The 27884-nt window shown below is 51.7% G+C and overlaps 7 protein-coding genes across 7 annotated transcripts; 5 read left to right on the top strand and 2 right to left on the bottom strand.

Moving 5' to 3' along the window:
• Positions 1–196: 196 nt before the first annotated feature.
• Positions 197–876, top strand: POSPLADRAFT_1178652 (hypothetical protein). Its single transcript, XM_024488605.1, has 4 exons — positions 197–244; positions 295–387; positions 439–652; positions 705–876. The coding sequence occupies exons 1-4, from the start codon at positions 223–225 to the stop codon at positions 769–771; spliced, it is 396 nt and encodes a 131-aa protein (XP_024341829.1). The 5' UTR covers positions 197–222; the 3' UTR covers positions 772–876.
• Positions 877–961: 85 nt separating this feature from the next.
• POSPLADRAFT_1135091 (hypothetical protein) lies at positions 962–8893 on the bottom strand (the record flags this gene model as incomplete). Its single annotated transcript, XM_024484543.1, has 20 exons — positions 962–1215; positions 1271–1490; positions 1539–1706; positions 1782–2214; positions 2274–2531; positions 2585–3010; positions 3071–3168; positions 3227–3365; positions 3417–3489; positions 3661–4561; positions 4622–4739; positions 4797–5170; positions 5220–5611; positions 5667–5874; positions 6772–6860; positions 7129–7209; positions 7319–7410; positions 7650–7743; positions 8145–8619; positions 8771–8893. 20 exons carry the CDS (start codon positions 8891–8893, stop codon positions 962–964), a joined length of 5016 nt encoding a protein of 1671 aa, XP_024341828.1.
• Positions 8894–9612: 719 nt separating this feature from the next.
• Positions 9613–11382, top strand: POSPLADRAFT_1053822 (hypothetical protein; the record flags this gene model as incomplete). The annotated part of the gene is made up of 14 exons (XM_024480452.1): positions 9613–9667; positions 9721–9729; positions 9784–9827; positions 9886–9924; positions 9989–10026; positions 10076–10146; positions 10201–10304; positions 10356–10480; positions 10532–10575; positions 10629–10705; positions 10756–10874; positions 10932–10978; positions 11052–11174; positions 11231–11382. 14 exons carry the CDS (start codon positions 9613–9615, stop codon positions 11380–11382), a joined length of 1047 nt encoding a protein of 348 aa, XP_024341827.1.
• Positions 11383–11828: 446 nt separating this feature from the next.
• On the top strand, positions 11829–12970 carry POSPLADRAFT_1044453 (hypothetical protein; the record flags this gene model as incomplete). The annotated part of the gene is made up of 2 exons (XM_024478543.1): positions 11829–12213; positions 12264–12970. 2 exons carry the CDS (start codon positions 11829–11831, stop codon positions 12968–12970), a joined length of 1092 nt encoding a protein of 363 aa, XP_024341826.1.
• Positions 12971–13331: 361 nt separating this feature from the next.
• On the bottom strand, positions 13332–16685 carry POSPLADRAFT_1044452 (hypothetical protein; the record flags this gene model as incomplete). Its single annotated transcript, XM_024478542.1, has 6 exons — positions 13332–13371; positions 13485–15878; positions 15948–16215; positions 16268–16305; positions 16357–16478; positions 16629–16685. 6 exons carry the CDS (start codon positions 16683–16685, stop codon positions 13332–13334), a joined length of 2919 nt encoding a protein of 972 aa, XP_024341825.1.
• Positions 16686–19262: 2577 nt separating this feature from the next.
• Positions 19263–24900, top strand: POSPLADRAFT_1065040 (glycosyltransferase family 48 protein; the record flags this gene model as incomplete). Its single annotated transcript, XM_024481894.1, has 10 exons — positions 19263–19439; positions 19498–20115; positions 20168–21157; positions 21209–22889; positions 22942–23118; positions 23177–24018; positions 24073–24403; positions 24456–24529; positions 24585–24648; positions 24706–24900. 10 exons carry the CDS (start codon positions 19263–19265, stop codon positions 24759–24761), a joined length of 5010 nt encoding a protein of 1669 aa, XP_024341824.1. The 3' UTR covers positions 24762–24900.
• A 1134-nt stretch (positions 24901–26034) lies between these two features.
• POSPLADRAFT_1065039 (hypothetical protein) lies at positions 26035–27469 on the top strand (the record flags this gene model as incomplete). Its single annotated transcript, XM_024481893.1, has 2 exons — positions 26035–26131; positions 26186–27469. 2 exons carry the CDS (start codon positions 26035–26037, stop codon positions 27271–27273), a joined length of 1185 nt encoding a protein of 394 aa, XP_024341823.1. The 3' UTR covers positions 27274–27469.
• Between the last annotated feature and the right edge of the window lie 415 nt (positions 27470–27884).

The following is a 27884-nucleotide window of genomic DNA, read 5'->3' as shown; positions in this document are numbered from 1 at the left end:
CACTGGTGCTTCATAAATGAGACAGACATGCTGTGCGGTAAATTTCAGTGGCGTTTGGGCAGAACAACACCGGCGTGCTTTTCGAGGTGAAGCATTGGGCGCCTGCTACCTTCCGAGTGTGATTGAAGCGCGCAGCGGTGGCACTGCGCAAGGCACTTGCTCCACTATTGAACTGTTACGCCCACGACGTCCAGCTAAACGCCGACCTTCGCACACCGCACCATGGCACACGCAGGCATCAAGAGTCAGTACACCGCTGGTTTGGACGTTGACATACTCACGCGTATTCCGTAGCGGTCATACTTCTCTCCTTCGTGTTGGCCGTGGGGTTCCTGCTTATCATCCTCTCTTGCGCACTCTGGGCGAACTGGCTGCCTCTTCTTGTTGGTATGTGCGGCCTATAGATATCCTGGCTTGTACACTGAAGATGCCATATAGCCCTGACATTTGTACTCGCACCCCTTCCCAATGCACTGTCTGCGAGCTGCGGAGGCGACGAATTCTCCGCCGACTACGACGGTCCAGGACGAAGTGACATTGGCCGCTTTATAACCGCGACAATTGTAGTCACTGGCTTTGCATTCCCTCTTGTGTTGGCGCATTCAGAGGTAATTCGACCAGGAGCATGCGTCATGTCGATCGCGGGCGGAGCGTGAGTGCATGTTCAGATAATCAATGGACAGGCCGTGCTAATAAATGTCCAGTCTGGTCTACGGAACCATCCTCGCATACAGTGCTACATTCAAGCAGGAAGACTCTGAATTTGACTAAATAACTTATGTTGCTACCAACTAGTTGGAATGCTGTACATTACTGGGGCATTCCAATGAGATCTCGTGTACTCTATGGTGCACGGCCTTACTGCGCATATCTTTATATCTTGGTATGGCTCCTGGGTGGGTGCAGGCCAATGAGCCTTGGGCCTGTGCCCCGCGAGCATTTGTGATCAAGTAGGTTCTTGCTATGTGGGCTCGACATTGACAACTGCTCGGAGCTGGCCCCGGCCGACTTGACTCGACGGCGCTGCGAGACCAAGCGCATGGACTTCGGCGGAACAGTCGAACCGTCCGCCTGATACAAAGACGACAGGTGTATCTGCTACTTGCGACTCGCCTGGAGCCAACCGCCCTATGGGAACGTCTCTGATCGTGCCTTGAAAAAGGACATGTTGTGCAGGCTCCAAGGATAAGGTGAGTGTGAGAACGAGCTCCGAAGCTTCGAGCACATTCAGTTAGGCCATGCGGGCAAATAATAAGGGCAAATTGCTCACCAGAGAGGTTTGTAACCCTCGTCTGCAAATATACGAACTCATGAGGAGGAGGGAGGGATTTAGAGCCCGAAGGGTCAATGGGCACAGGCACCGTTCGGTCGTCATCATAGCTGAGGAGGGACATCTCCACGCGTGCCGTCTCCGTCCGTAAGGCCTCCAGCATAGGGAGCGTTAGTCGTTGCTTGCGTAACGATAGTTCGCCAGAGCGTGTACCGCCACTCTGGAATCCCGTGAGTAGCCAATACAAACGTCGTTCACTAGAGCTCACTTCTTTCCATCGCCCACTGACGGCCTTGAAGAGTTCTTCTCGATACCAAAACAACTCACGCTGCGCCTTCTCTTCTGACGATGTCAAGCTCGACTTGGCCACAACGAACTGCCGGTCAGAGAGTGTAGGTATCGGTTTTGAGATGTGCTCTTCTGATAGAAGCATTTTCTTGATAGGTATGATAAGGCTTAGTTCACGGTGGATCAATACCACTGCGTCCAAGTCACGACACGGAACACATACCGTGAAGTTGAGCCTGGCGGTACAAGACAAGTTGTTGATACATAGTCTGAAGCCCCAGCGAATGAGCGATGGTCTCATGCGAGAAGACTTTTGAGACAGACCTGGTTCGTGGCGTTCGAATGTTACCTCGAAGGGCAAGCCGTACGTGTTACGAACGTCGATGGTGAACAAGCACCAGTCCGCCACGTCCCCAACATTGAGAAGGGCTTTCCTTGCGTGTACTACGGGAGAGTCCGAGTCCTCATCTGAAAGAGACGATGCGAAAGAGATAATCGTGGAGTATGGTACAATGTCCATCGCATGACATTCAAGCATGTGGTAGACAGTGACCACTACGGGGTATGAGAGTTGTCGAGTGTATAGAACGTCTGATGAATCTTCAGGCGTTTCGCGTTCGACATGACCATACGATACGTGGATAGCGCCACTTGTACTAGACAGGTTTACGTCCAATCAATTATACAGAAAAAGTGAACCAAAGATAGTACGCACCAACCCACTTTGCCGAAACATCTCACAGTGATAGTTGTTTTGTCGCCGGGGGCAACTCGTTGCATATCACCGGTGCCATCCCAGTTGAAGACAGCCCTGTGCATCAGATCATACTCCGTCTCGTAGGTGTCGAAGACCGACAGCTCTCCATCCGCAAGAGACTGTTGGGCAGGGGCGATTGTCGAGTCATCAAAAGTGAGCCGCATGAAGTCGACGGGTAACGAAGAGACATTTTCCAGGGTTATGCGCACAAACGATCTAAGAAGGCATGCATGAATATTGAACCTAACTTATAGGGGAGGGTGGCATACGTTTCTCCGTCATAGAGCATGACCGCGCCATGAGTTAACGATGTCCGCCGTATACGCAAGAGAGGTTGTTCTGGAGCCACTGTACACTGCAGATAGCGCACACTGGGTGTGCTTGAGGATGCGACTGCGCTCTTGCTGATACGTTTCCTCGCACGCTCCCAAGGCCGCGAATCCAACCCCGCGTGTTTCGATCGCCCCGTCTCTGTGTCCAGTGCACTTCGCCTTCGGTTCCGCCTATCGTCATCGTCATCAGAGGATAGTGGCAAGGCGTATTCTCGAGGCACACCGCCAGGGGTTTGAACAATACAACCGCGTATCACGAGTGGGCCCGCTTCAAGCGCCTTCCCGGTCAGCACCACGGGATGGTATGTGTTTGCTGGTACGATGACAGGTACACTCTCTGATTCGATGCGTGCGCCAGATGTACTGGTCTCGCAAGCGATAAGTCAGCGTGTTATTTTGTCATGGCTACGACTGAGAGAATACCTGAGCGCAAGGCTTTCAAGCTGAAGGTCGAAAACGAATGGATTTCGTAATGTCACGACCACCTCAAATTTCTCGTTCTGTACTAATATGCTTTGAACCTATTCGGATGAAACATAAGTAGGACATATGTGACGAGGATAGAGAAATTAGGGTGACCTGTCCTGACATTGTTTTCCGGGGATTGTAGAGGAATGGATCTTTCATGCCGGCAATGACAGGATTCATATTCGACTGCCCATCTGACAATGCTAAAAGTGACTTGGGTTTCTGTATCGGCAACCGAATGAGAGGCAATCTGGAAGTAATGAGCCCATGCTTAGTGCAGTAAACAGAACGCTTAACTCACGGAAGCACTTCAATGCTGACGATCGGCCGTCCAGCCCAGTACGCCACCGTCCGTCTGTCACCCCTCCGAATGGCTGTCGCGAGGGCCCGTGTGGCCGTATGATACAAGTGAAATTGGTCACTTTGACTCATAACCGGATGCAGAACCTTAAGGGACGATAGCGAGAATTGTGCGACAGAGGGGTAGTCTGAAAGGGTGCCTTGCCTTCAGACACTGGCTGGGTGCGCTTACAAGGGAGACATACCAGGAAGCGCCTCCGCAACGGCGATTGCTTCGCGGACGATGCCAATTTGAAGCTCAGGCCAACCGAATGGGTCTTGATGCGAGTCGAGCATTTCATCCTCCTGGTCTTCATCAACGTCTTGCTCTTCTGTTCTTGCCTTGCCACCGGTGGCTCCGAAATCTACCAATTTCACAGCTTCAAGGTCGACTCCATGCACCCGACAGATGTGCTTGATGATCCTCAAGACACTTTCATTTCCTTCGACCCGTTGGTTCTCCCTGACGCCTACGGTACCCTGGGTAGTATTACCTGGACCTGAAGGCAGCCGAATTCCTAGTCCAGTAGCAGTCCGTCCTGCACCGCCTTCTTCGCGTCCGCAGACTACCAAGTCCATTACGGAACCCAACAGCTCGCGCAAGATATACGCCTCCTTGCGCATGTAACCCAGAGCGCCGTACATCCCGGCGACTGTCTGCAAAATAACAATCCGTTCACGTGCACCCAGATGCAGTAGCCAGGGGCCGTGGACCTGAGCAAGGACAGTCGCGATCTGAGCGCGAGATATCCCTGAAATCGTAGTAAGACGCTCCATTTCCGCGTAGGATGGACGTAACTGAGGCTTGGGTACAGTGACTGTTATTCCATTCGAGTCCGTGTTAGCGTCAGCCGAACTGGGGAGTGGGAAATAGGGGTTCAGTCCTGGGTGCACCATTTGTGCAAACGCAAGAGGACCCCAGCCTTTGGAACACCAGACCGCGAAGAGGAGGGAGGTATGTCTGATGACACACTGCGCAAATAGGTAAGCGAGAATTGGGTATGTTGTTTCTGGTTCCGAGGGAGCGGCAGATTTTTGGTATAGAGCGGTAGCCTGGTTTAATTTATCGACGGTGTCTTGCCATGGCTCTCTGTCTCCTGTACTGATCTAAAGAACTTCATAGTCAATGTGTTTTCCTTGGCCCCAATCCACGTACTCGTCACGAACCGTTCCAATATTGGAGGACCAGGCTTCGACTACTGGGATTGTAGCCAATCCCTCCAATGCAGACGCCTGCCATGCCGTATCTTGCGGTCCTTTGAATAACGCGATCGCTTCGGTGTACCTGTTATTACCGCTCAACGGTAGATCTTAATACAACATCAGGGATGGAACAATGTACCATACGGAAGCATCTTGATGTCTTCCCGCGAGTAGAAATAGGTCTCCAAGGACTTTGAACAATCTGCCGTGAGAAGAAGCGGCGCCTATGGCGCCTGGACGCTTTTTGGCTGTTGCTGGGGTTGGCGGCAAGCTTGAATGTCGAGTGGGAGCTAAGCCCGGCCCAGTGGAGACACGTTTGAGGGCTGAAGTTACCTTTGACCGGGCCATTCCATTCGATCCCAGGTCTGGCTGGCTGTTACGAGAAGGAAGAGGTGGTATTGAATCCCGACCCTCGTCTTCTAATGATTGAGGTATCTCCGATGTAGGCGGAAGTGTGGGGAAGAGTGTGCTATTCAGATATTCGTTCCCAAGGGGACTTTCGAGAGATTGCATCTGCACTAAGATGCGTAAGCAGCATGCGATGGCAAGAGGGGCAACGAACCAACGTAGCGAAATTCGCAAGTATCTGTGAGCATAGGCCGGCAAGCAGTGTACCAAGATGCACTCGCTTGTTTCCCATCATACTAGGAATTACAACCAGCCCAGGGAAGCGATCACCGACGTCCAGATTCGCATCATTCTCTTCGAAGACGAAGCAAGTTTGCGCTACTGGAAATATAGACCCTTGAGACGGCAGTCCAGCCGTTGAGTTCCGGAACGAGGATAGAATGGAGGACATGGAGTCGGAGCGAGAGCAAGATGCGATACCAATGACACCGAGGGGGAGCTCGGACGGCCGGAAGAGACCGAGAGACTGGTGCGAGAGGGACGGCGGGTGAGATTGGAAGTTGAGGTGTAGGTGTCCATTCGCCAGAGGATTGGGCATGAAACGGGCTAAGGGAGTATATTAGTGGTTTGTACGGGCGGGCAGGGACATCAGCTCGCCCACCTCTCTCGTCTCTCATGTCAGCCGGTATGTCGCCGAGCGGAATATGATCAAAGCTTCGGATTTCCGCTGCCCATTTTTCATATGCCTCCCTGTGGATGGATCCGACAGGTAGAAACAGTATGCGTACATGGGCCAGAGACCCGAATGCAGGAGGCTCCATACGCCAGATATCTCTTACTCGCTTGTCGTAAAGTATGTCTCCCTGTTCCTTTTACCAGGCACAAGTTTCAAAAGACCGGAGCAAAACGCGTCAAGGGAAACGGATGAAGCAATGTATAGGCGCGTCGTTGCGGAGAGTCTGAGTACGGCTCAAGTACGGTCGATCACTGCTCTCGCGCAAGGCACGTGAGTGACTTCAGCCGAATTCGAGTCTAGTAATAGTACTCAAGTTGAAGCTTTGGATTCCCGTTCTTGACTAGGCTCCCACCGCTATGTAACGCGGTCGACGCACCGGCGACGGTACATAAAACCGATCCGCTGAGTTGGACCAAATATTTTGGACTCTATGGTAAGCAGTTTGCGACTGTGATTCCGCATGCGCTAATGCTCCAAGAGATGGTCAGTGACCAGGTGAAAGGAACAGCAATGCTTTGCACTTCGGGGTTTCTTTTCACATCTTACACTATATGGGCAGTATTGCTGGTAAGTTGTGGCCTAGTCGCTAATGCAAGCCGCCTCATCATTATGCTCAGCCGTTCTTCGACGAGTCAAGCCCAATTCACAACATGTTTCCGTCCCGTGAATGGGCTGTCCGTATACCCGCATTCACACTCGTCACTGGTATATCAGCCGTTGCAATCTTCATAGGTCTAGCTATTGTAAGTGAGCAGGAACCGAGAAGGGGTCAATGGCCTATTCATACGCCAACTATTTTTATTGGATTCTCGGCGTATTTCTGGTGGACATGGTCCTTGGATCCAAACACAGCCATTGAAGTTGTTCGCAATCCGATTCCTTGGGCACATTCGCGACGAGACGAGACTGTCAGATCTATTGGCGTCTGTGTCGCACTGGATGTTATATATGGACTACGATGTGCGACATGCGCCTTCTGGCTGACATGCTTCGCGGCTGTGCGTGGGTCTCAAAACCACTGTGGGCATACCTCGTGTGTGGCCAAGTCAAAGCGCTCGCCGATGCGGGAATTGGTGCTCTCGTATGGCATATAGCTTTTGTTTCTTTCTAGTATAGGTACTGTACAACATCGAGGGTAACTATTACATTCCACAGTGGCAACACCCAGCTTTAGCTAACTGATCTTCGTCCTTTCTCCGGAAGTGAATCATACCGTTCCGCTGCATGGAGCCTTTCCTCCGTCCGCATCTCTGTATCGATTTGACTCACATAGTACTCATGTGGTATATGGGCTTGCGGTTCTGTCAAGCTCTGCATCATCCGCGTAAGCTATCCGTTTAGACTGTGTGTCAGCAGTTTGGCAAGTGATTCTAGAGTTAGAACTGACCTCGGCTTCGCCCTAGACGACGCCGCGTAATCGGCCAATGATATTTGCTTCTGACGAGACATCCAATGCGGCGATGCGGGCCTGACGCAAGAATCAAAGTAGGTCTGCGACGGTGGTCCACATAGTGGAGGCCATCGGCTGGTAAGCGTTTCATCTGGGATATGTGCTGAAGTGAGCCATCTTTACTTACTGTGATTGCCAACACGCGCATCAGCCTCCAGGATGCTCATGACGCTGCTTGTGAGACGTCGAATGAACGTATCCGGGTCGTTGTCCAATGTCCTAGAGTGTATCCCTTAGGGATTCGTGTGCAGCTGGAGCGTATCCTGGCTTTGATTCTGGTGCCGCTGCCAACCGAGTGATGGTAAAGAAGTCGGATGATAAGAGTCTATGATAATTCCGAAGGATCAGCTATGTTGAGTAGAGAGATTAGTCTCATCGTGCACAGAAAATAGCCCTCCAGACGCAAACCTGCCACAGAATAAATGGGCCGCAAGATTTACGACGAGAAATGCATTCACATTAAGAGCCGCGCTGTTGTCAGGAACGTCTTGAGCTGATCTACCAAGACGTCTCCGCTATTGTGCTCGTAGTCGAGAGAATTCAATAATTGTACTGCAGTTTCGACAGCATCACTTCACAAATAGCAAATAAGCGGCTGCTTTTCTTGGTAGAAAGTGTCCTACATTGCAAAGTTGCTGATGAGCATTGACCATCTCTTGATAATTTTATGACAAGCTGACAGGGCCAACTGGCGAAGCTCATAGCTGACATTAGCGGTAAGAATTCCCAAAGTCCTCCGAAAGGCACGCTTCTGGAGGTTCTTCAGCGCAATGAACGTCAGCGACACCATGTCCCCAGTGTGAACAAAGAGTTCCAGCGGCACGTCGACGAAGATGGATCTTATTAGCAGTGGATTCCTTCCGCGTACGGGCCACCCATTATACATTATGGCCGGTGCAATATCGCATGGCTCGGCACAATCGAGGATCAACATCAAATTGTTTAGGACAGACCTCCGATGTGAGATTGTGCACCTTGGTACTGGATATGATAAAGGTGGTTACTTGCTGTTGGAACCAAGATTACCTCCTGAAAATCTAGAGCCCTGACAAGGTGCTCTTTGGCTTTCAATGATCGGATTTGGTCAATTGGAATACCCTCTGCTATCATGCGCAATGACAAGACAGATTCAGGCGTTGTTGTGTCGCCAAGGATGTCTGGTTCGGAGTCCAACCGCTGCATGAAGCCTAGCTGATGAATACACTGGAGAGCGTGGAGGGCGGTCTCTTCCGAGAAGAACTGGAAACGATCTCCAAGCTGATGCCTGAGCCGTGCTAAATAAAAACCCTCGAAGGGGTAGATCGCTTCACCTGAGTCAGAAACTGCGAAACTCTCCAGCGTGTTAGCAGCGATCAGCCCAGAAGACGTCGGCATTTCCGACTTTGAGGTAACAGGCAGTTCGATGCTGCTCGTTATGAACACCAGAACCTGCAGATTGGAAGACATCAAGCATTGTGGCGAACGAACGCGTGGTGTTCGAATTCTTGCAGATCGCTCTCATCCGGAGACGCATCTGTTTGACCCAATCACAACGATGGAGCCAAGTGCAACCCCGTGCAGCAGTATACAGGGATTGGACTTTAGATTCCTTCCGTCCTCCACCCCATCCCTCGTATCGCCTCATCACGACTCTTCGCCTGTCTGTTGGTTCTGAAGGAGCCTCATCCTCACCAGAAGCGGTTGTGCAAATCTGGTAAGACATGCTCAACGGCCAGCGTGACGTTTAGATGAGGTGCAGTGGAGAGTCTCTTCGCATCGTGTGCGAGACAATTCAGCAAAGAGCTCAGACTGGCTTGCGGGACACAGCGTCTGTGCAATCTAGGCATGCGATTCCTCCGGGACCTGCATGACCCTCATCAAACCTTCTAGTTGAGCTTGGGGTGTACACACGTGTGAAAGGTCTCCCCATTTGTGACAAAAAGAAGTCCCCTTGCAGTCATTCCACGACCACAGGTTGACCACAGCACATGGAGTGAACCGCATGTTCTTGCAGACGCCGATGCATAAGTCTATTAAACGCCTTCTTCTTGCACAGCGACAGCAACCAAGGCTACTAGTTGTTATCCTAGTGAAGAGACTGAACTGGACATGTGCATGAGCTCCGAGACTAGAACTAAGGTAGTGAATGGAGATGTGGATAACCTGGATAACCAACCTTGGACATCTGGACCAGTGCACGACAAAAATGGAATGTGTCAACGGTGGTTAAGTATATCCGCTTACGTAAGCCACTGCGCCGTTTCATGCTCTCCATGGCGCTCGCGGTCGGCGCTCGCAGGTGCACCGCTTCACCGCTCTTCAACCCGGTCATCCTATACAAAAGGCGGCCGGTGTGCTTGCCCTCCTTTGCGTGCGGCTTCGTGCATCTCTTGACGACTACTTCGTTCACATAAGCAAGCCCGCTGTTACCTCGGACCTACAATGGCTCCTGAGCCACTTCTGAGCACTAGGGCCCAACGGGCCTTCATCGGCACCAGTAGGTTGCATTTTGTGTAACAAGACATCTCGCTCATTGACAACTGCTTCAAGTTGGTCTTCGTGAGTACTAGCTGCTCTGCAAATGATCCGCGAGGTGACCGGAAACGGGTTCAGAGGCGATAATAGTGCTTGTCATGGTCTCAATCACATTCAAATTTGTGCGTCAATGCGTGTATAATCATCCCAAGAACTACACCTCACACTGCTACCGGATAGGTCGAAGAGCATGTTGATTTGACGATCCCAAGATACAAGGTCAGTCTTGCCGCGCCACATTCCGTAGCTCCCTATTCTTGAACTTTCTCGTCCCACGATGTAGACGTTGCCGTGTTATCTGGCGCTATTCATTCTTGCCGAGTGCGTATGTCAAGTTAACAAATGCACGCGGCGTCTAACGAGCACACAGGATATTCGAGATGTTTATGGCGTTGGATGCACTCAGGTTGCGCAATGTCATTCAGTTGATCGGCATTCTAAGTACGTCCGTCAGTTGCTAGATATCATCCCTCAGTATATAATCTTCCTCTATAGGCTTTCATGCAGCTATGATTGTGATGGCTGCTCTGCAAATTCATGAGACACACACTGCGTTATACGAACAACCGAATTCTACGTCATACTATAACCCATACGTTGTCAGTAGTGCGCAATCAACTGCTGGTTCTAGACTCATTTATACTGCACAGAACGGGGACGGACCAGGGACGCTCTGGAGGAAGATCGAACCATTTCTCGTTGTCACGCCTATCATCATTGCCTTGTCCTGGGTATGTCTAGTATTTTTGTTCCGGGAATTATATCATGAGTTCGGGTGCGTCTCCAGTTCATTATGCAGCTCAGATACCGGGCTGACGTCTTCTAGCTGGGCGATCTTCCACGTTGTCGGCGCAAATCCTGTCATGAAGAGTACGTTCACGCGCCTGTAATATCTTGCTGACGCCTTTAACGACACGTTATAGCAATGTACCAATACTACCAAATCATGATATGTCTGCTCAAGTTCGACTTCTTCGCCTTTATCGGTGTAACAATGCAGGTCAGCAAGTTTTGTTGACATTACAGGGATATAATACTCATTCACAAAAGCTTCTCATTGTTGTGCTCATAGAGAGTACTGCTGAGTTTGGACTCACAATTGCTGCAATCCCAGTGACATTAGTGCTTCTCATCATGGCGGGTGCAGCGGTGCAACGAGAGATCAAATCGTAAGTATCGTTAACGTCCGATTGCATCCGGATCCCATTTCATATTCATAATGACAGCATAATGAGCATCTCGCTTGTCCTCATGTTGGCATCCCAAGTCTACTGTGAGTCTTTTTTTTTTCTATTGTGTCTAATGTCAGTTGACGCTAAGCTGTGCGCGTCTTTACAGTCAGTAAGTGACAGGCGGTCTCTTTGCGCAACTCGTTGTCATGTCTTCCTCAGTTTACAAGCTTGTGCGTTTCTACGCGCCAAGCTCAGAAGACCAATATATCACAACACGAGCGACACTTACTGTCTTCAGTACGCCCATGATGCCTCTTTCAGTGTGTCTGATTTCTCACCATCGAGATGTGCAGCAATCGTCGCTTCATTGCTGCTCTTTGCAACATTTGGCGTCGGCGTTCGGTGTTTCGCCGACTTTGACAAGGGCCTACAGAGCTCAAAGATGCATGGTCAGTACTACAAGCCTGTTGCAACGCAACTCCGCGAGAACCTTTTTGGTAATTAATATTCCTTTTTAAAGGTGTGACATGGGGGCATAAGTACTTATCCTCGCTCCTCGATCCCCCAGGCGAAATGACCGACCGCAAGTCATCATATACTGGTGGAGCACCAGTGCAACCACGGATATCCATCGAGTGAAATTGCTGCGATGTTTTCCGTTGGAATCTCATGGTGCTTCTTGGGTTATTGGATGGACTTTACTTTTCACGATCTTCATGCTATGCGATCAATTAATGATGCCATACCTGTCTGTACGTATTAACGGAGAATGGATTATGTATCATTGACTTTTTTGTGATCTTGATGAAGCTGCGGAGTAGAATCTGTCATCTCAGCTTACGCCTCAATGAAAGGAATTCGGAGGTGTCGTCACGCTGTCACTAGCGCGTCGCGAACCGTCGCCAACGCGTGACGCGTCTGTGTAAACGCGTCGACATTTGAACCGCCACCATGGATGACCGCGAAGATCCAATTGCACAGTTCTTCTCCGACCCGGAGAACGTCGACCTATACGATGTTCTCTCAGTCGGTCATGACGCGAAACTAGAAGAGATCAAAAAGGCTTATCGTCGCCTCGCCCTACAATGTCATCCAGACAAACATACCACTGCGAGCGATTCCGTACGCGCCGACGCGTCCTTGAAATTCCAACAGATTGGTTTTGCATACACCGTGCTCTCGGACGAAAAGAAGAGGCAGCGGTACGACCGAACGGGGAAGACGGACGAAGGCGTGGAGTTATCGCCAGGCGAAGACGGGTGGGAGGCTTACTTCGAGGATTTGTTCGACCGAGTCACGCGGGGACGATTGGACGAGCACAAGAAAGAGTATCAAGGTGTGTGGCTTTCAACGTGGGGGAAGAGGATCAGAACTCATTCGCTACAGGCTCGCAAGGAGAGGTCGATGACATCAAACAGGCGTATGTCGATACCGAGGGATCTATCGAGGAGATCATGAAGCTAGTTCCTCATTCGACGTTCGACGATGAGCCACGGTTCATTGTCCTTATCACTAAACTCATCAAAGATAAAGAACTGCCGTCCCTCCCTCTGTGGGAGAGGAGTGTCAAGGACGAGAAAGCGAAGCTAGTGCGAAAGAAGCAGAGCCAGAAGGAGGCGAAGGAGGCAGAGAGCCTAGCCAAGGAGTTGGGAGTATGGGATGAATTCTACGGTAGCGGCAAGCCAAGTGCGAAGAGAGATAAAGGGAAGGGAAAAGACAAGCAAACCAAGGCGGAGGACGCGGAGGACGAGGAAGATGAGGAGGATCACTCCGCGTTGCAAGCCCTCATCCTGAAGAAGAGGAAGAATATGGACGGCTTCTTCGACAGCTTGGCAGCCAAGTATGCCGAACTGCCTACCAAGTCAAAGAAGGGGAAGAAGCGCGGCAAGCCAAAGGATGATGAGGAGGTTGACGAGGCCATGGAGTCGCCGAAGAAGAAACCAAGACGGGGCACTGTAGAGCCTCCTGACATTGACGAAGCAGAGTTCGAAAAGCTGCAACAAAAGCTCTTTGGCGACAAGGTCAAGTCAGGGTCCAGTTCAACTAAGGCAAAGAACAGAGGGCGAGGTGCTACGAGTAAGAGAGGTGGCTGAGGACAATCTCACCACACTGTTCATTCTGACCGGATACCTCTGTGTTGTTCATGGGCTGACTGCGATTTTGCAGTTGTGAAACATATTGTGTAATCATAGCGTGGTATATATGTATAGTCTAATGCATACGGATATAGTTTACAGATAGCGAATGGAATCAATACCGAGACTGCGACGGGCATGTATAATGGCAACAAGTTCCTTGATGGATTCCTCCAAAATGACAACGTTGTCCAATAACCGGGAAAGAGTTACACTGGCGACCTGCTTCGACTTCTCCTCATCCTCGTCTTCGTCTTCCTCGACGTCCTCGTTGTGACTGTCGCCCCATTGCCCAGAGGCGGAGAAGACATCCTCTTCGTCACCATTCCACTTGCGTGACTTCTTGGGAGTCCAAGGTCCTGAAGAAGGAGCTGGTGCCATGAATGGTTCGACCACGATGGCACCCGTCTTCTGGTAATGGGGGCCAAATGGACTCGCGTCCACGGCCCTGTCACCACCTTGTGTCGGAGACGTGGGTTCCGCAGCAGGAGTTTTGGCAGGCTTGTTCTTCTTCGGTGTGAGGAAAGACACGAATGACGAGGCGGACTTCGCCTTCGCCTTTGCCTTAGGAGTGCTGGGTTCGGAATTACTCCGTTGAGTACTGATTTTCGGCGTTGTACTCGGATCGAAATCCAGAGCAAGTGACAATGCATCGGTCAGGTTCTCTGAGAAAAGCAGGCCCTGTCGTCGCTCCATCAAGTACTGGTCAAATTTATCCACCATTTGCCTGTACCGCTCGAGTTGGGAGACAAGGCCGTGGAATACAGAATGTACCACAGGTCGAGACTGTTCGTCGATACTGGACGCCGGTAAGAAGTTGGTCTCCGAGGCAAGATTCTCTTCTATCCGGAAGTCGACAGAGCGGTCATCTCCGTCGTCACCGTATGTGAAACTGTCGCTTTCTGGCTGCTGTTTATTCGGCATGGGACTGGTTTCCCTCGGTGCGAAAGTGAGCCACCCCGCTAGCGAGCGATCTGGACATATTGCCAACGTAGCGAGCACGCCTGTCAAAGCCATGTTCATCTCGGGTGTGTTAGAGAAAAACGTCCGCAGCGAGTCGAGGACTCTCAAGAGGATGGGGTCATTTGCATTAAGTCGATGCTTCGACTTCTCTCTCGTCTCTGCGTCAAGGTCCTCCTGGAAACAGATGTGGGCCTGAATTGACAAGAGTGCATCGCGCAGATAATGGTCATAGCCGGTACTGAAGGCGTCCTCATTGTGATTCGGATCGACCCGGGACACAAGAGTGAGATACAACCCCATCTCTCGCTCGTGAGTCCAATATGTGGTATTTGGCTGTGCGAAAGCGATCGGTGGAGCTACAGTCAAGCTGCTGGCAATAGATGTTCCAGACGTTTCTGTCCCCGGGTAGACGAATGTCTCCTCGTCATCATCCTCGGCAACGGCAGACACCTTCTCGTCAACAATCAACTCTATTTGAGCTGGTTGAGGGAAACTTGTGGCATGGGGGTCATGGATGACAACAAGAAGTCTATCTGCCGACAGAGCACAGTATTGCACCAACAGCGACTGAAACAACTGCAGGGCAGCAGTAACTGTTGCCGGAGACTTGGATCGGAGGCTGCTCAGCAGCAAGTCCTTGAGGGTGAAGCGGCCCATCGACGTGAAGTATTCGGATTGTCGCCTTGACTCAGGAGCCTCCATTTCTAACAGGACCATAGCGGTACTCTTGCGTCGTCTTTGTTTGGCTTCTTTGTCTGCAACAGTAGCAGATCGTGCGCTTGGGGGTGCATTACCGCTGAGATTGAGCGTCGACTGGTGGCGAGGACGATTTCGTCCGAGGTCGTCGCTATTGTCCTCGCTCGTGAGGAAGTCGATCAGGACGTCTGCAAGCTGCCCATTCTCTAGCGTGCGGATCATGATCTCTATATAAGACATGACCGCAACGGCACTTCCGTCGGCGTCTGAGCATTCGAGGATTGACGGATACAGGACGTTCTCTAGGAACACCTTTCGGACGGCATCCAGGATGGACTGCACGATTGCAGACCCCACAAGGCTCGAGGGATCTAGAGTACCGTCTGCTGTCTCGCGGACGATATTGCGCCGGAGGACGTCCTGAAGGAACTCGAGCAATTTCAAGAAATGATCCAGGCGTGCCTTGAAGTCAGGGCTTGACGAGTCCTCAACGCCCATAGCGCGACTTTTCTCTCGTACTTCCTCAAGTTTGTCCTTCTCCTCACCGGAGAGTTCCGCTGAGGAGTTGCCAAGCACCATGCTGCTGTTCTGCGAGTTCTCTATTGGCGCCGGCGAGCGCACTTCGAGCTTGCGCGGTAATAGCGAGTAAACGGCTGAGACGCCGGCTGCAAGCACCTCGGAGAAGTCGCCATCAATGATGTATTCTGCCAGTGCAAGGGCGGCGTCCGTGGTCGGGTCTGATTGAGACTCCGGCAAGGAAGTCGTCGACGACGACAATGACAGGGCGTCGCCAGAGGATCGGTTGGCAGACTCGCTTGGTGACATTGCAACATCCATGAGGAACAGTAGACCAGCCCGCGCAAAGTCTCCAATCCTCCCTTCTCGGTGGACAAAACGAAGGAGGTAATTGAAGAGGAGGAACTCATACTCCGGCTTTTTCATCGTAACAGAAGAAGCTGGAGCGGACGTGACGGTTTCCTGAGATGGACTGGGAGACGATGGACGCTCTGCTTGAGTCGGACCGTCAATAGTAGACATTTGCTGGCCTTCAGGGGGTATCCCTGAGCTTACTCCCTGATCTTCGCTCTCGCTCTCGTCCTCGCCTTCGTCCTCGTCTTCCTCCTCCACAGAGAATAGAGGTTCCGGGCGGTACCATTGTTTGTCGTGAAAGAATATCATGAGTAATTCACGATATGTGCGTATGCGACTGCAGAGGATGCATAATAGGTTCACGACTGCGATTCTTGGTCAGCCAGTGCCACGGGAAATGACTGACAACATACGGTCTTCCTCGTACTCCGAGGGCTGGCTCCGCACGGCGTTGCCAGCTGCCCCCATTACTTTGTTGCGGCCATCGAGTTGTTCTTGTATATCGTCCCCAACACAACTCCTCAGCAGGCGGAGGACCGCCTTATGGACTGCAGAGTGTACGAGAAACTGTTCGTCCAAGAGCACCACCATGTTCTGGACTGCTCGCAGCACCTCTGCTTGGGTCCCGAACGGACGGTCGGCTTCGCTAAGTTTGACCAGCGTCCCGAGAACGTCTATACGTTTGTTTCAGCGAATCAGTCATGTTCTGCAAGTGTCAGGCAGTACCATTCTTGAGCAGGTACTCCAGGCAGGCACCAGTGCCTCTGGTAGTCGGTTTCAGGGAAAATACCACTGAAGGGATACATGCTACGCACCCTTCCTCTGTCCGTGTCGACTCCCAAACCAGCGCATCGACCATAGACTGCAGATGCATAGGGACATCGGTAGACTTGATGCCTCGCGACAACTGACGTTCGTCTGGGTGCATCAATGTGTTCTAATAGCCATCAAGTTAGAATTCGTAAGCACATTGGCTGGTAAAATACCTTGATCAACACCCATGACTTATGAAATTCTTGGGCATGGTCCACCTGGAGTAACCATGTCGTACAATCAGCAGTATGGGAGTTCTCGGCCACAGTCTTACCTCAACCTTTGGACTGGGTTGGCTGCCTGCTCTCAAGAACTTGGAGAAGTAGTCCATTTTGTTGCGAGCAGTGAGATGTGGTCCACCTCCGCTCTGAAGAAGATCACCACGGTAGCATAGGAAGGGCAGAAGTGGCTGAGCTCGGGAGCGTGATCGCGAATCAGGCCCTCAAGCCCACGCGCTTGTCCTTGACCTTTTCATCTCATGTTCGAGCACTAGTCTCCGTTCCACTCGATATTCTCTATGTTGCTTTTCGCTAAATCTCTAATTTTGTCGTCATCGGTATTTACTGTAATGCCGCGCAGTGGCGCACGACTTTACGCTCGAGGACAGCACGCCAACCCTCGACAGACGACTTCTTTCAGTGGGCAGAACAGTGCTCCATCGCTCACGATAACGCAGGATATGTGCGTCATCACGATTCTGTCTAACCCATACCGTGATGCTATTGATCATGACGGAGGATCTGGGGCTGACCTCTCTCACTCGCTTGCCTTACCGTCAGCCTGTTCATGGAGGAATTCGAAGACTGACGACCACGCCGTCCGCAAGTGTTGTGAACTGCTCTGCCGCTATTGCATCGCCTTGCTGTCTTTCAGACCATGTCTATCCTTCCGGCTCCAGTTACCATGTCTCAGTCTAAGCCCCGCGTCAATATAGGCAGAAAGCTACCCACTTCTTCTGGGGAGCATCAAGACTCGGAATCGCAAGAGTTTGGCTGGTTCTCGTCGACGCGCCCCGTAGTCCCCTCGTCGCGGGAACTTCTTACTCCCATCATCGTAATCACTGAGGACACCTCTTCTACCACTTTCGACCGAGTTGACTGTACGCTACCTGTTCCTGCTGTTGCGCATCTGAACGACACCAAGCTGCCCTCTCCATCCGATGCAAGCGTTGTCGGACTGGCGCAAAAGGTCGGACAATTGGTATCCTTAGTCGTGAACATGGAACACGATAGAGGAAGTCGCGGAAATTGCGAAGACGTCCTGCGCCGCGAGATCCGTACTCTGCATGACCAAAAGGACAGCCTGCACCTTCAGGTGGCGTCTCTCCGCAAAATCCTACGCACATCCTCGAGACGCTTGAACGACTGTGTAGATGCTTCGACCGTCGCGATGGATATGGAGAGAGGACTTCGCCAAGAAGTCGAGGCCAAGGCACGACGCTCGGAGGCTCAAGTCAAGTCTCTCTTGGATGAGAATGCGCACCTCACACGGGCGAAAGCTGCAGTGGAACGGGAGCTTGTATTGGCTGTCGCGGACTCCAAGGCCTGGCAAAATAAGGTTCGCGCTGCACAAGATATGCAAGAGATGGCTATGACGACATACCACCGATGCGAGGCATTGGAGAAGGAGAACGCTGAACTACGACAAGCCATGCACGTTTTCGCACAAGGCTCGACGACCGTCATCGTTCAACAGTTGCAGGTTATGATCGAGCGATTGTCAGACGATTTGGCACAGCAGAAAAAGTTAAACGCTGCTACTTTATCAAAAGATAAGAAGAATTACCGTGACGAGAATACGAACATGCTCGGGGAGATGCGTAAGAAAACCACAGTCCTGCAGGTATGTGCTCCAAGTCTAGAGAGCCACCGATGCTGATGACTTTGCAGAGACGGTCCCGGCAGCTCAGCGAATACAATGGTGACACGACGCTCGCCGCTGTCAATACGAACTGCCATCTCCACACATAATTGTTGTCTGCCAGTGTCGGATTTCTAACGATTTCCTTTCTTTCATGTGGTTGCATAGTATGTTGTGAGGAAGGCCGCATGTCCGTATAATTTATGAGCATGAATTGGGCCTATGATACGCGCATGGAAAGTAGCACTAATATAGTTGCCAAGCCCAAGCTGAGGGAGAGCAACGGATGTTCCCACGCGACGCATGGCGATGAGGAAAAGGGAAGCGCTTCGCTCCCGCAACAATACCTTCGCGACTGCCGCCGTCTGCAGCCTTCTCCCTCACCTTCCGCCTTTTCTTTGCCGTCCTTTGACCCAACATAGCACTGTTGCTGGTCACTTCCGCTCATTACTGACCGTCTTTGACACCGTCCACTAATACCCAGCGCGATTCGTTCCTCTCCGACGAGGCTATGGCGGCGCGTCCAGGATACGACCTACCCGATCCACCCAACCCCTTCGCTAACCAACCATCTCCGTATGGCCAACCTCTACGCCAGTACTCGGGCGATTCAGATCCCCACGACAGCTATGCCAGCCGAAACGCGAGCAGCGTCCCGCTGAACAATGCTGCATATTATGATGAGCAGAGAGTTTGTGAGTATATCTGGTTCTTCTCAATCTCCACAAGCGACAGGGCTACGTGACTGTACGCGTATGCGGCTTGTTATATCACACCGAGTCGTCTCTGGCTTCCGCACGTACTTGGTCTGGCATTTACTCCCCCACGGCGGCATGGCCCTGCTGCGATCCATGGCGGCCGTCATCACATATCCGGATAGCGCTCATGTGGGCTGGGCAAGATTTCTAATTGCTACTGTCCTGTGACAGCTCCGCCTATTCTCTGCTTCTTGACATGGTGATTCTGACGTTGTTCTCTAGCTGCCGCTGCAAGCGTTGACGACATAAATGATTACGGTCGCTCGTATGCGGCCTCAATTGACTCTCGCATGAGCACGGGTACGAATGCTCCTTACAACCCCTTCTCCGATATACCCGGCTCTACAGAGCCTTACCCCGCGTGGTCGTCGGACCGCGATGTGCCAATGTCTACGGAGGAGATTGAAGATATCTTCCTTGACCTTGCTCAGAAATTCGGCTTCCAGCGCGACTCAATGCGCAACATGGTAGGGACCTCAGTCATAGTCATAGTCTAATGAACGGTATGGTTAATATCTCTCCTAGTTCGACTTCCTCATGCAGCTTCTCGACTCGCGCGCGTCGCGTATGTCTCCCAACCAGGCGCTGATTACCGTTCATGCGGACTATATCGGTGGTCAACATGCCAACTACCGCAAATGGTACTTTGCTGCGCAGCTCAACCTCGATGATGCTGTGGGACAGTCGCAAAACCCTGGTCTGCAGCGGCTGCGCAGTATCAAGGGCAATGTACAGACGGCGAGCACCAAGTCTCTCGACAGCGCGCTCAATCGCTGGCGCAATGCGATGCACAACATGAGCCAGTACGATCGCTTGCGGCAAGTTGCGCTCTGGTTGTTGTGCTGGGCCGAGGCGGGAAACGTGCGCTTCACGCCCGAGTGCTTGTGCTTCATCTTCAAGTGCGCGGACGACTACTATAGAAGTCCGGATTGCCAGAATAGGGTTGACCCTGTACCCGAAGGACTTTACCTCGAGAGCGCCATTAAGCCGCTCTATCGCTTCATGCGCGATCAGGGGTACGAGGTGGTCGACGGCAAGTTCGTGCGAAGAGAAAAGGATCATCATGAAATCATTGGTTATGACGATATCAACCAATTGTTCTGGTACCCCGAGGGTCTTGCAAAGATCGTCTTGAACGATGGGGTATGTCAGCTTCACTGTATCTCGTTCCTGTTGCTAACGAGAACCCTTCCAGACTCGATTGCTTGACATTGCTCCTCCTCAGCGCTTCATGAAGTTTGGCAACATCGCGTGGAACCGCGTCTTCTTTAAGACTTTCTTCGAGAAGCGTTCGCTGGCCCACCTTCTCATCAACTTCAATCGAATCTGGATTCTGCACGTTGCGGTTTATTTCTTCTACACGGCTTTCAACTCTCCTCGAGTGTACGCGCCCGCGAACAAGACAAATCCTTCGGCAGCCATGACATGGTCGGCTACCGCGCTGGGAGGTGCTGTTGCGACGCTCATCATGATTGCTGCAACGCTAGCCGAATTCTCGTTCACCCCTACTACATGGAACAACGCGTCGCACCTAACGACTCGACTTATCTTCCTCCTGATCGTCCTTGCGCTCACTGGTGGACCAACTGTCTACATTGCCATCGTTGACGACTCGAAATCCAACATACCGCTCATCATCGGTATCGTGCAATTCTTCGTGTCCGTCGTCGCTACTCTCGCCTTTGGTATCATCCCGTCTGGCCGTATGTTCGGTGACCGCGTGGCGAGCAAATCACGAAAGTACATGGCATCGCAGACGTTTACCGCATCGTATCCTGAATTGGGCGGGAGTGCGCGTTTCGGTTCCGTCTTGATCTGGTTCCTCATCTTTGGCTGCAAGTTCGTCGAGTCCTACTTCTTCCTGACCAACTCATTCAGTCAGCCAATTGCCGTCATGGCACGTACAAAGGTCCAACGGTGCAGTGACAAGTTCTTTGGCAGCGCACTTTGCTCGAACCAGATGCCCTTTGCGCTCGCCATAATGTACGTGATGGACTTGGTGCTGTTCTTCCTGGATACGTATCTCTGGTACATTGTCTGGGTGGTCGTCTTCTCTGTCTGTCGGTCATTCTACCTTGGCTTGTCCATTTGGACACCCTGGAAGGAAGTCTACACTCGAATGCCGAAGAGGATTTACGCAAAATTGCTTGCTACGTCCGAGATGGAGGTGAAGTACAAACCGAAGGTATGTGCAGGCCACCAATGTTGCCGATGCGGCTGCTGAACTTGCCCATAGGTTCTTGTCTCGCAAGTGTGGAATGCTGTCATTATTTCTATGTACCGCGAACACCTTCTCTCTATCCACCACGTCCAGCGCCTGCTTTATCACCAGGTGGACGGTCCCGAGGGCCGTCGTGTCCTCCGTGCTCCGCCTTTCTTCACGCACAACACCGGTAGAGAGAGCGATTTCTTCCCAGCAGGCGGAGAAGCCGAGAGACGTATCTCATTCTTCGCGTCGTCCCTAACTACTGCGTTCCCCGACCCACTTCCTGTCGAGTCGATGCCGACGTTTACGGTGTTGGTTCCGCACTATTCCGAGAAGATCCTCTTGAGCTTGCGCGAGATCATTAGGGAGGAAGATCAGAACACGCGTGTCACGCTCCTGGAGTATCTCAAACAGCTTCATCCTGTCGAATGGGACAACTTCGTGAAGGACACCAAAATCCTCGCCGAGGAGACCTCTGCGACGAACTCTTTCGACGGCGGTGATCACCACGAGAAGCATGACAGCCGCGCGGATGACTTGCCGTTCTACTGTATTGGCTTTAAGACATCGGCTCCAGAATACACCCTGCGCACGCGTATTTGGGCGTCGCTCCGAGCCCAGACACTCTATCGTACCGTGTCAGGTATGATGAATTATTCGAAGGCCATCAAGCTGCTGTACCGTGTCGAGAACCCGCAGATCGTCCAGAGGTTTGCCGGTAATACCGACAGGCTCGAACGCGAACTGGAGCGCATGTCAAGACGCAAGTTCAAGTTCACCGTTTCCATGCAGCGGTACTCCAAGTTTAACAAGGAGGAGTTAGAAAATGCCGAATTCCTGCTGCGTGCCTATCCGGATTTGCAGATCGCGTACTTGGACGAGGAACCGGGTCAGAAGGGTAGTGATCCCAGGCTCTTCTCTGTCCTGATCGACGGTCACTCTGAATTTGATGAGAAAGGGAAGAGGAAGCCCAAGTTCCGCGTGGAACTTCCTGGTAATCCCATTCTCGGTGACGGCAAATCGGACAACCAGAACCACGCGATCGTCTTTTACCGTGGCGAATACCTGCAGCTCATCGACGCCAATCAGGACAACTACCTGGAAGAATGTATCAAGATACGGAACATTTTGGGCGAATTTGAGCAATACACAATCTCGGGCCAGTCTCCGTACGCCCAATGGGGCCACAAGGAGTTCAAGAAGTCTCCGGTTGCCATCGTCGGTACCCGCGAGTACATCTTCTCAGAGAACATCGGTGTGCTTGGAGATATTGCTGCGGGTAAAGAGCAGACGTTCGGTACGATGACGCCGCGTGTGCTGGCTTGGATTGGCGGCAAACTGCACTACGGTCACCCGGATTTCCTTAACGCGACATTCATGACTACGAGGGGAGGTGTCTCGAAGGCCCAGAAAGGTCTTCATCTCAACGAGGATATCTTCGCTGGTATGACTGCGATCAGCCGCGGTGGACGCATCAAGCACTCAGAGTACTACCAGTGCGGCAAAGGTCGTGATCTTGGATTCGGTACCATCCTGAACTTCCAGACGAAGCTCGGTACCGGTATGGGTGAGCAGATGTTGAGTCGAGAGTACTATTACTTGGGCACGCAGCTCCCGCTGGACCGATTCCTTACGTTCTACTATGGGCATCCTGGTTTCCACATCAACAATATCTTAGTCATCTACTCCATCCAGATCTTCATGGTCACTCGTAAGTTCTGTCCAGTTGACTCCATAGTGCTCGTCATTGACGTATACGGTAGTGCTATACCTCGGTACACTGAACAAAGAACTCGCGATCTGCCCCGTCGACTCTGCGGGTAATGTGATTCAACAGTCAGGCTGCTACAACCTGATGCCGGTCTTCGACTGGATCAAGCGATGCATCGTCTCTATTTTCCTGGTGTTCTTCATTGCATTCCTCCCCCTCTTCCTGCAAGGTACGTCTTAATATCTATCGTGAAAGATGCCACTGAGATACATTTTCTTGTTGTGAAGAACTTCTCGAGCGAGGAACGGGCATGGCGTTAATCCGGCTGGGCAAGCAATTCTTGTCCCTCTCGCCCATCTTTGAGGTCTTTTCAACCAGGATTTACTCTCAGTCGATTCTCAGCAACTTGACGTTCGGTGGTGCTCGTTACATCGCGACTGGTCGTGGTTTCGCCACAACGCGGATGTCATTCACCATTCTCTACTCTCGATTCGCAGGTCCGAGTATCTACATGGGAATGCGCAATATCCTCCTACTCCTCTACGCCACTTTATCCTTGTGGACGCCGTTCCTCATCTACTTCTGGTTCTCGGTGCTGTCGATGTGCATCGCGCCGTTCGTGTTCAATCCACATCAGTTCTCCTTCCCCGATTTCATCATTGATTATCGTGAATTCCTTCGCTGGATGTCCCGCGGTAACTCCAGACACAAAGCGAGCAGTTGGTACGGCTACTGCCGTCTCTCTCGGACTATGATTACTGGCTACAAGAAGAAGAAACTCGGACACCCGTCAGAGAAGCTGTCCGGAGATGTTCCTCGTGCTAGGTGGAGGACCGTCCTCTTTTCGGAGGTCATTTGGCCTATTTGCCAGGCAATTGTCTTCGTCATTGCGTACATGTTCGTCAAGTCTTTCCCGACGAAAGGCAAGGAGAACCCCAGTCCTCTCATACGCATTGCCGTGATATCTGTCGGTCCGGTTGTTTGGAATGCGGCAATGCTCCTGGGGCTGTTCTTCCTGTCCCTATTCCTGGGACCCATGATGGCATCGTGGACCAAGTTCGCCTCTATCGTGGCCGCTCTCGCGCACTTCCTGTCTCTGTTGGGCCTGATCGTGTTCTTCGAATTCTTCGTAAGTCGCAATCCAAATTATAGAGTTACGCACTCATCTAATTTACTCTTCCAGTGGTTCCTAGAGCTTTGGGACGCTTCGCATGCAGTGCTTGGTGTCATTTCTATCGTGGCCGTGCAACGCGCTATTCAGAAGATTCTGATCTCTGTATTCCTCTCACGAGAGTACAAGAGTGACGAGACGAACATCGCTTGGTGGTCAGGAAAGTGGTATGGCCGTGGCCTCGGAAGTTCTGCTTTCTCACAGCCGGCACGAGAATATGTCGTGAAGATTGTCGAGATGTCCCTTTGGAGCTCAGATTTCCTTCTAGCGCACATTCTCCTGATCATCATGACTCCGCCAACTCTCATTCCCTTCGTCGACAGGCTGCACTCGACGATGATGTGTAAGTTGCCTGTAAATTTCGTATCATGGCATGTTGACTTTGAAATCCGTAGTCTGGCTCCGACCGACGAAGCAAATCCGTGCGCCGCTTTTCTCGACTAAACAGAAGCGACAGCGTCGCTGGATTGCAAGTCTATTTCGCGTACTCTTTACTCCACTGAACTGACATGGCGTGATTCCAGGTGGTGAAATATACGTTCGTCTACATCATCGTGGTGTCAGGCTTGGCCGCTCTGATCGTTCTTCGTACGTCCCATAAACGTTGTTTTTCTTTTCATGCGCTCATTATTTCCCCATCCATAGCTGTGGTCTTCCGGGACCGCATTACACTGACCTGTAAAGTATGCCAGAGCATCTAATGCTCCTTGTTCGCATTGGTCCTCAGATGGCGGATTAGCACTGGCGCATCTTTCGACAGACATTCACTGTACATTCGTATATTCATCTGGTTTACGTGTAATATCAATAGACATCGCATCCGGGATTTCATAAGACTCCTTTTGTGTGCCGCGATCATGTGACCGTGTCACGAAGTTCAACGCGCCACGGCACTAGCACGCGCCCTGTGTGTTGTTGTACTGCGTCCATGCCGGACCCTGCAGCGTTGCGAACGGCAGTCGATGAGCAAACCAATAAATCTGTGGAGGCCGCGACCCTCGCTGGCTTCTGATGACGCTGGCACAACAATTTTCAAGTATACCATTCCTCAGACTATTACACAACCTCCTTACGGTTCCACTAGAGACAGTGCTGCATCATCTTTGCTGTATGTCCCATCTCTTGCATACTTCTGTATACAGACACTGCTCCCTTTTCCGGACCAACTGCATTCTCTTGGCCCAGCGCGACTCCTATACCAGCCCCCGGAGTCACCTGATGCGTACGACATTCTTCGCGCTCTGATCCCTGAATATAGAACAAATGAGCCACTCCATCCATCACAAGTCGACCCTCGCCTCTGGGCCATCCTCGTCCAGCTATATACTCATCTTCCCTCTACGTTCCGGCGGTACACACTTCCTCTCTCTGATGAGCATCTGCCGTTGCTCCAACGCATCCCGTGCACGGCAGAATTTGCACTCCTGACCGTTCTCGAACTCCCAGGCTGCAGAGAGCTTACTGACGACACTATCGTGGAATTAAGAGCTCTTCACGGCTTATGCGCGCTCGACGCTAGTGGGACAGCCCTAAGTAGTTGGGGCATCAAACGGCTCAGCAAAACACTAGTATTCTCGGAAGATGAGGACGACATCCCCGCGTCCACTAGAGGATCTAGATGCGGTCCATGGGGTCTCAGAATCCTAAGCCTAAGGAATTGCATGAGTATCATAAGCGATATCTTTGACTGTCTTGGGTCATTCCCTCTATTAAGTGTGGTAGGCATGTCAGCAGAAGCTTCACGTCATGGAGAGTAACTTATGCATGTTTGTAGATCTCAGAGGAACACGTTGTTTGTCATCATTGAGCGGTCCATTCCGACCTAGCCAGGATGCCGCCCTCTACCACCCTTCCTCTCTTACCGATGCCCTCTCCCGTCTTTCGCAGATCAGCTCTCCGGAGATCTTTTCACATCAACAACCATTCATCCTTCACGTGAAGGGCTTGCATCACCAGGCACCCCCGAAATCCAACATGTCAAGGTTGACTGGACACCCGACCGAAACCGGCAAGAGGAACGTGTTCATGCCATTCGGTGTCGTGCCAGATATCTTGGTACCTGGATCGGGCCGTGATGATGATGATGATATATCCACGGACTCCGGGAACGACGACGGTGATACAGACGGGGAAGAGCAGTATGGCGACGAGGATGCGTGCGGCGACGAGGATTCATGCGGCGACGATGACTCCCGGAATGAAGACGACTTCTCCGGTGACGACTATTCGGATGACGGAACGACCGTGACAGACGAATATACACACGACATATCTCAAGACGGCGTCACTAGGCGCAACCGACTGCCCTCGCTTTTGGACCCTCTCAGTGCTGTCACTACAGAGGAGGCACGCATACACGCTCAACGCACGTCCATACTGCGTTTCTATGCCGAGCCTTCAAGGTCTAGGCCACCGTTGATCAGCAGAGCCGTTCCACCCAGTGTGGCGCCTGTCTTGCTGCACCCTTTGATGCTCTATCGTCCACCACGCCCATGGAGCATCCTTCCATCGTCTCCCGCAGACGTTCAATCTGCTTCCGACTTGCACAAGCCAAAGCGTCCACGGTCAAGCCGGACGTTGGCAGACGGCGAACTCATCGCTGCAAATTCCGTACGACAGTCCTCGCGTGTCCAGCATGGGCTGAATGACCTGCGCAGGATGATGGAAATCCGGGCAGCATCGACGGCGGCTAGTCGTGACGCGGAGCAGGCGAAGGAAACCAATTCGAGCCCTTTGTCCTCCAATCCCTTCATGCGGAAAGCTCCCGTTAGTAAAGCTCGCAAATGGCAAGGTGACGAAGTCAATCGTCAGGGTGCGTCGTGCGCGAAGGAGCCAGGATCAAATTCAGTCGCATGCAGGAAAACGTTAGGATCGTCAGCTCCTCTCAAATCCGATCCAACCATATTGGCTACCAAACGACCGCTCAAACCCATTTCGACACTCACCAAACCCGGGCTGCCCCCCAGCACGCGACCTAATCACAAGATGAAAGCTCTGCGCAGAAGCACACAGCCTATGAACAAGACCAAACAAATAATGCTGCCCCAACTGTCAAGCACTCCTGCTACGACAACAAACGCGTTGCACTCAGCTTCAGGTGCTAAAGGAATGCAAAAAGCTGACAAGCCGAAGACAGCACAGAACCTCGTGAACGGAAAGAACAGAAGCCAAGGGGTGCGCTTCGACTGGAAAAGCTGGGGCTGTGGAAGCTGACACCAGATCGGACACGTAAATATAATGTGTGCGAGCACAGACAATGACCCTTCTATGCAGATACTAACATCGATGAAACGGAGACCCGTTGTGACCTGCACTAGTCCGGTGCAGCTTTCATGAATGCCTTATTGGATATGTATAGTCTACAGTAGCCATTTGAAACCATCTATTCAATAATATTTGCTCCTTTGAATGTGTTATTGATACTTATTGTCCCTTCTATTGCAGTGACCCTTGTATAAGTATGTACTTGTGGATGGGCGCACGCCGCGGGGATCAGGTATACATGATCGCATCTCATAAAGAGAAATGAAGAATGAGATTTTGGAATTACTGGACTCAATCCGGTACATCTCCGATATGCCTGCGGTCGGAGCGTCGTTTTTCTCAATCACACTTATACCCATAAATATCGAACCATTGATTTATTCCACTTGATGTCACGACGTGTTCCAATGACGTTGGCTTGCAGTGACTACTCAGTGCGATTTGGCGTGACAATATGTGTTATCTGTTGCAACGTGACGCCCGAAAAGTCAACATTTGAGGCCGGAACCGAGAACCGATAGTAGGGATCCACTCTGAAGCATCCGAGTCCACCTCTGATT

This window comes from Postia placenta (assembly GCF_002117355.1).
Source record: "Postia placenta MAD-698-R-SB12 unplaced genomic scaffold POSPLAscaffold_3, whole genome shotgun sequence".
Lineage (NCBI taxonomy): Eukaryota > Fungi > Basidiomycota > Agaricomycetes > Polyporales > Adustoporiaceae > Rhodonia > Rhodonia placenta.
The sequence above is the reverse complement of the archived record's forward strand: the minus strand, read 5'-3'. Positions and strand labels throughout refer to the sequence as shown.

Coding starts and splice junctions, on each gene's coding strand:
- POSPLADRAFT_1178652 (XM_024488605.1), top strand. CDS start 223: ATGGCACACGCAGGCATCAAGA. Junction 388..438: donor CTGGCTGCCTCTTCTTGTTG/GTATGTGCGGCC, acceptor GATGCCATATAG/CCCTGACATTTGTACTCGCA. Junction 653..704: donor ATGTCGATCGCGGGCGGAGC/GTGAGTGCATGT, acceptor ATAAATGTCCAG/TCTGGTCTACGGAACCATCC.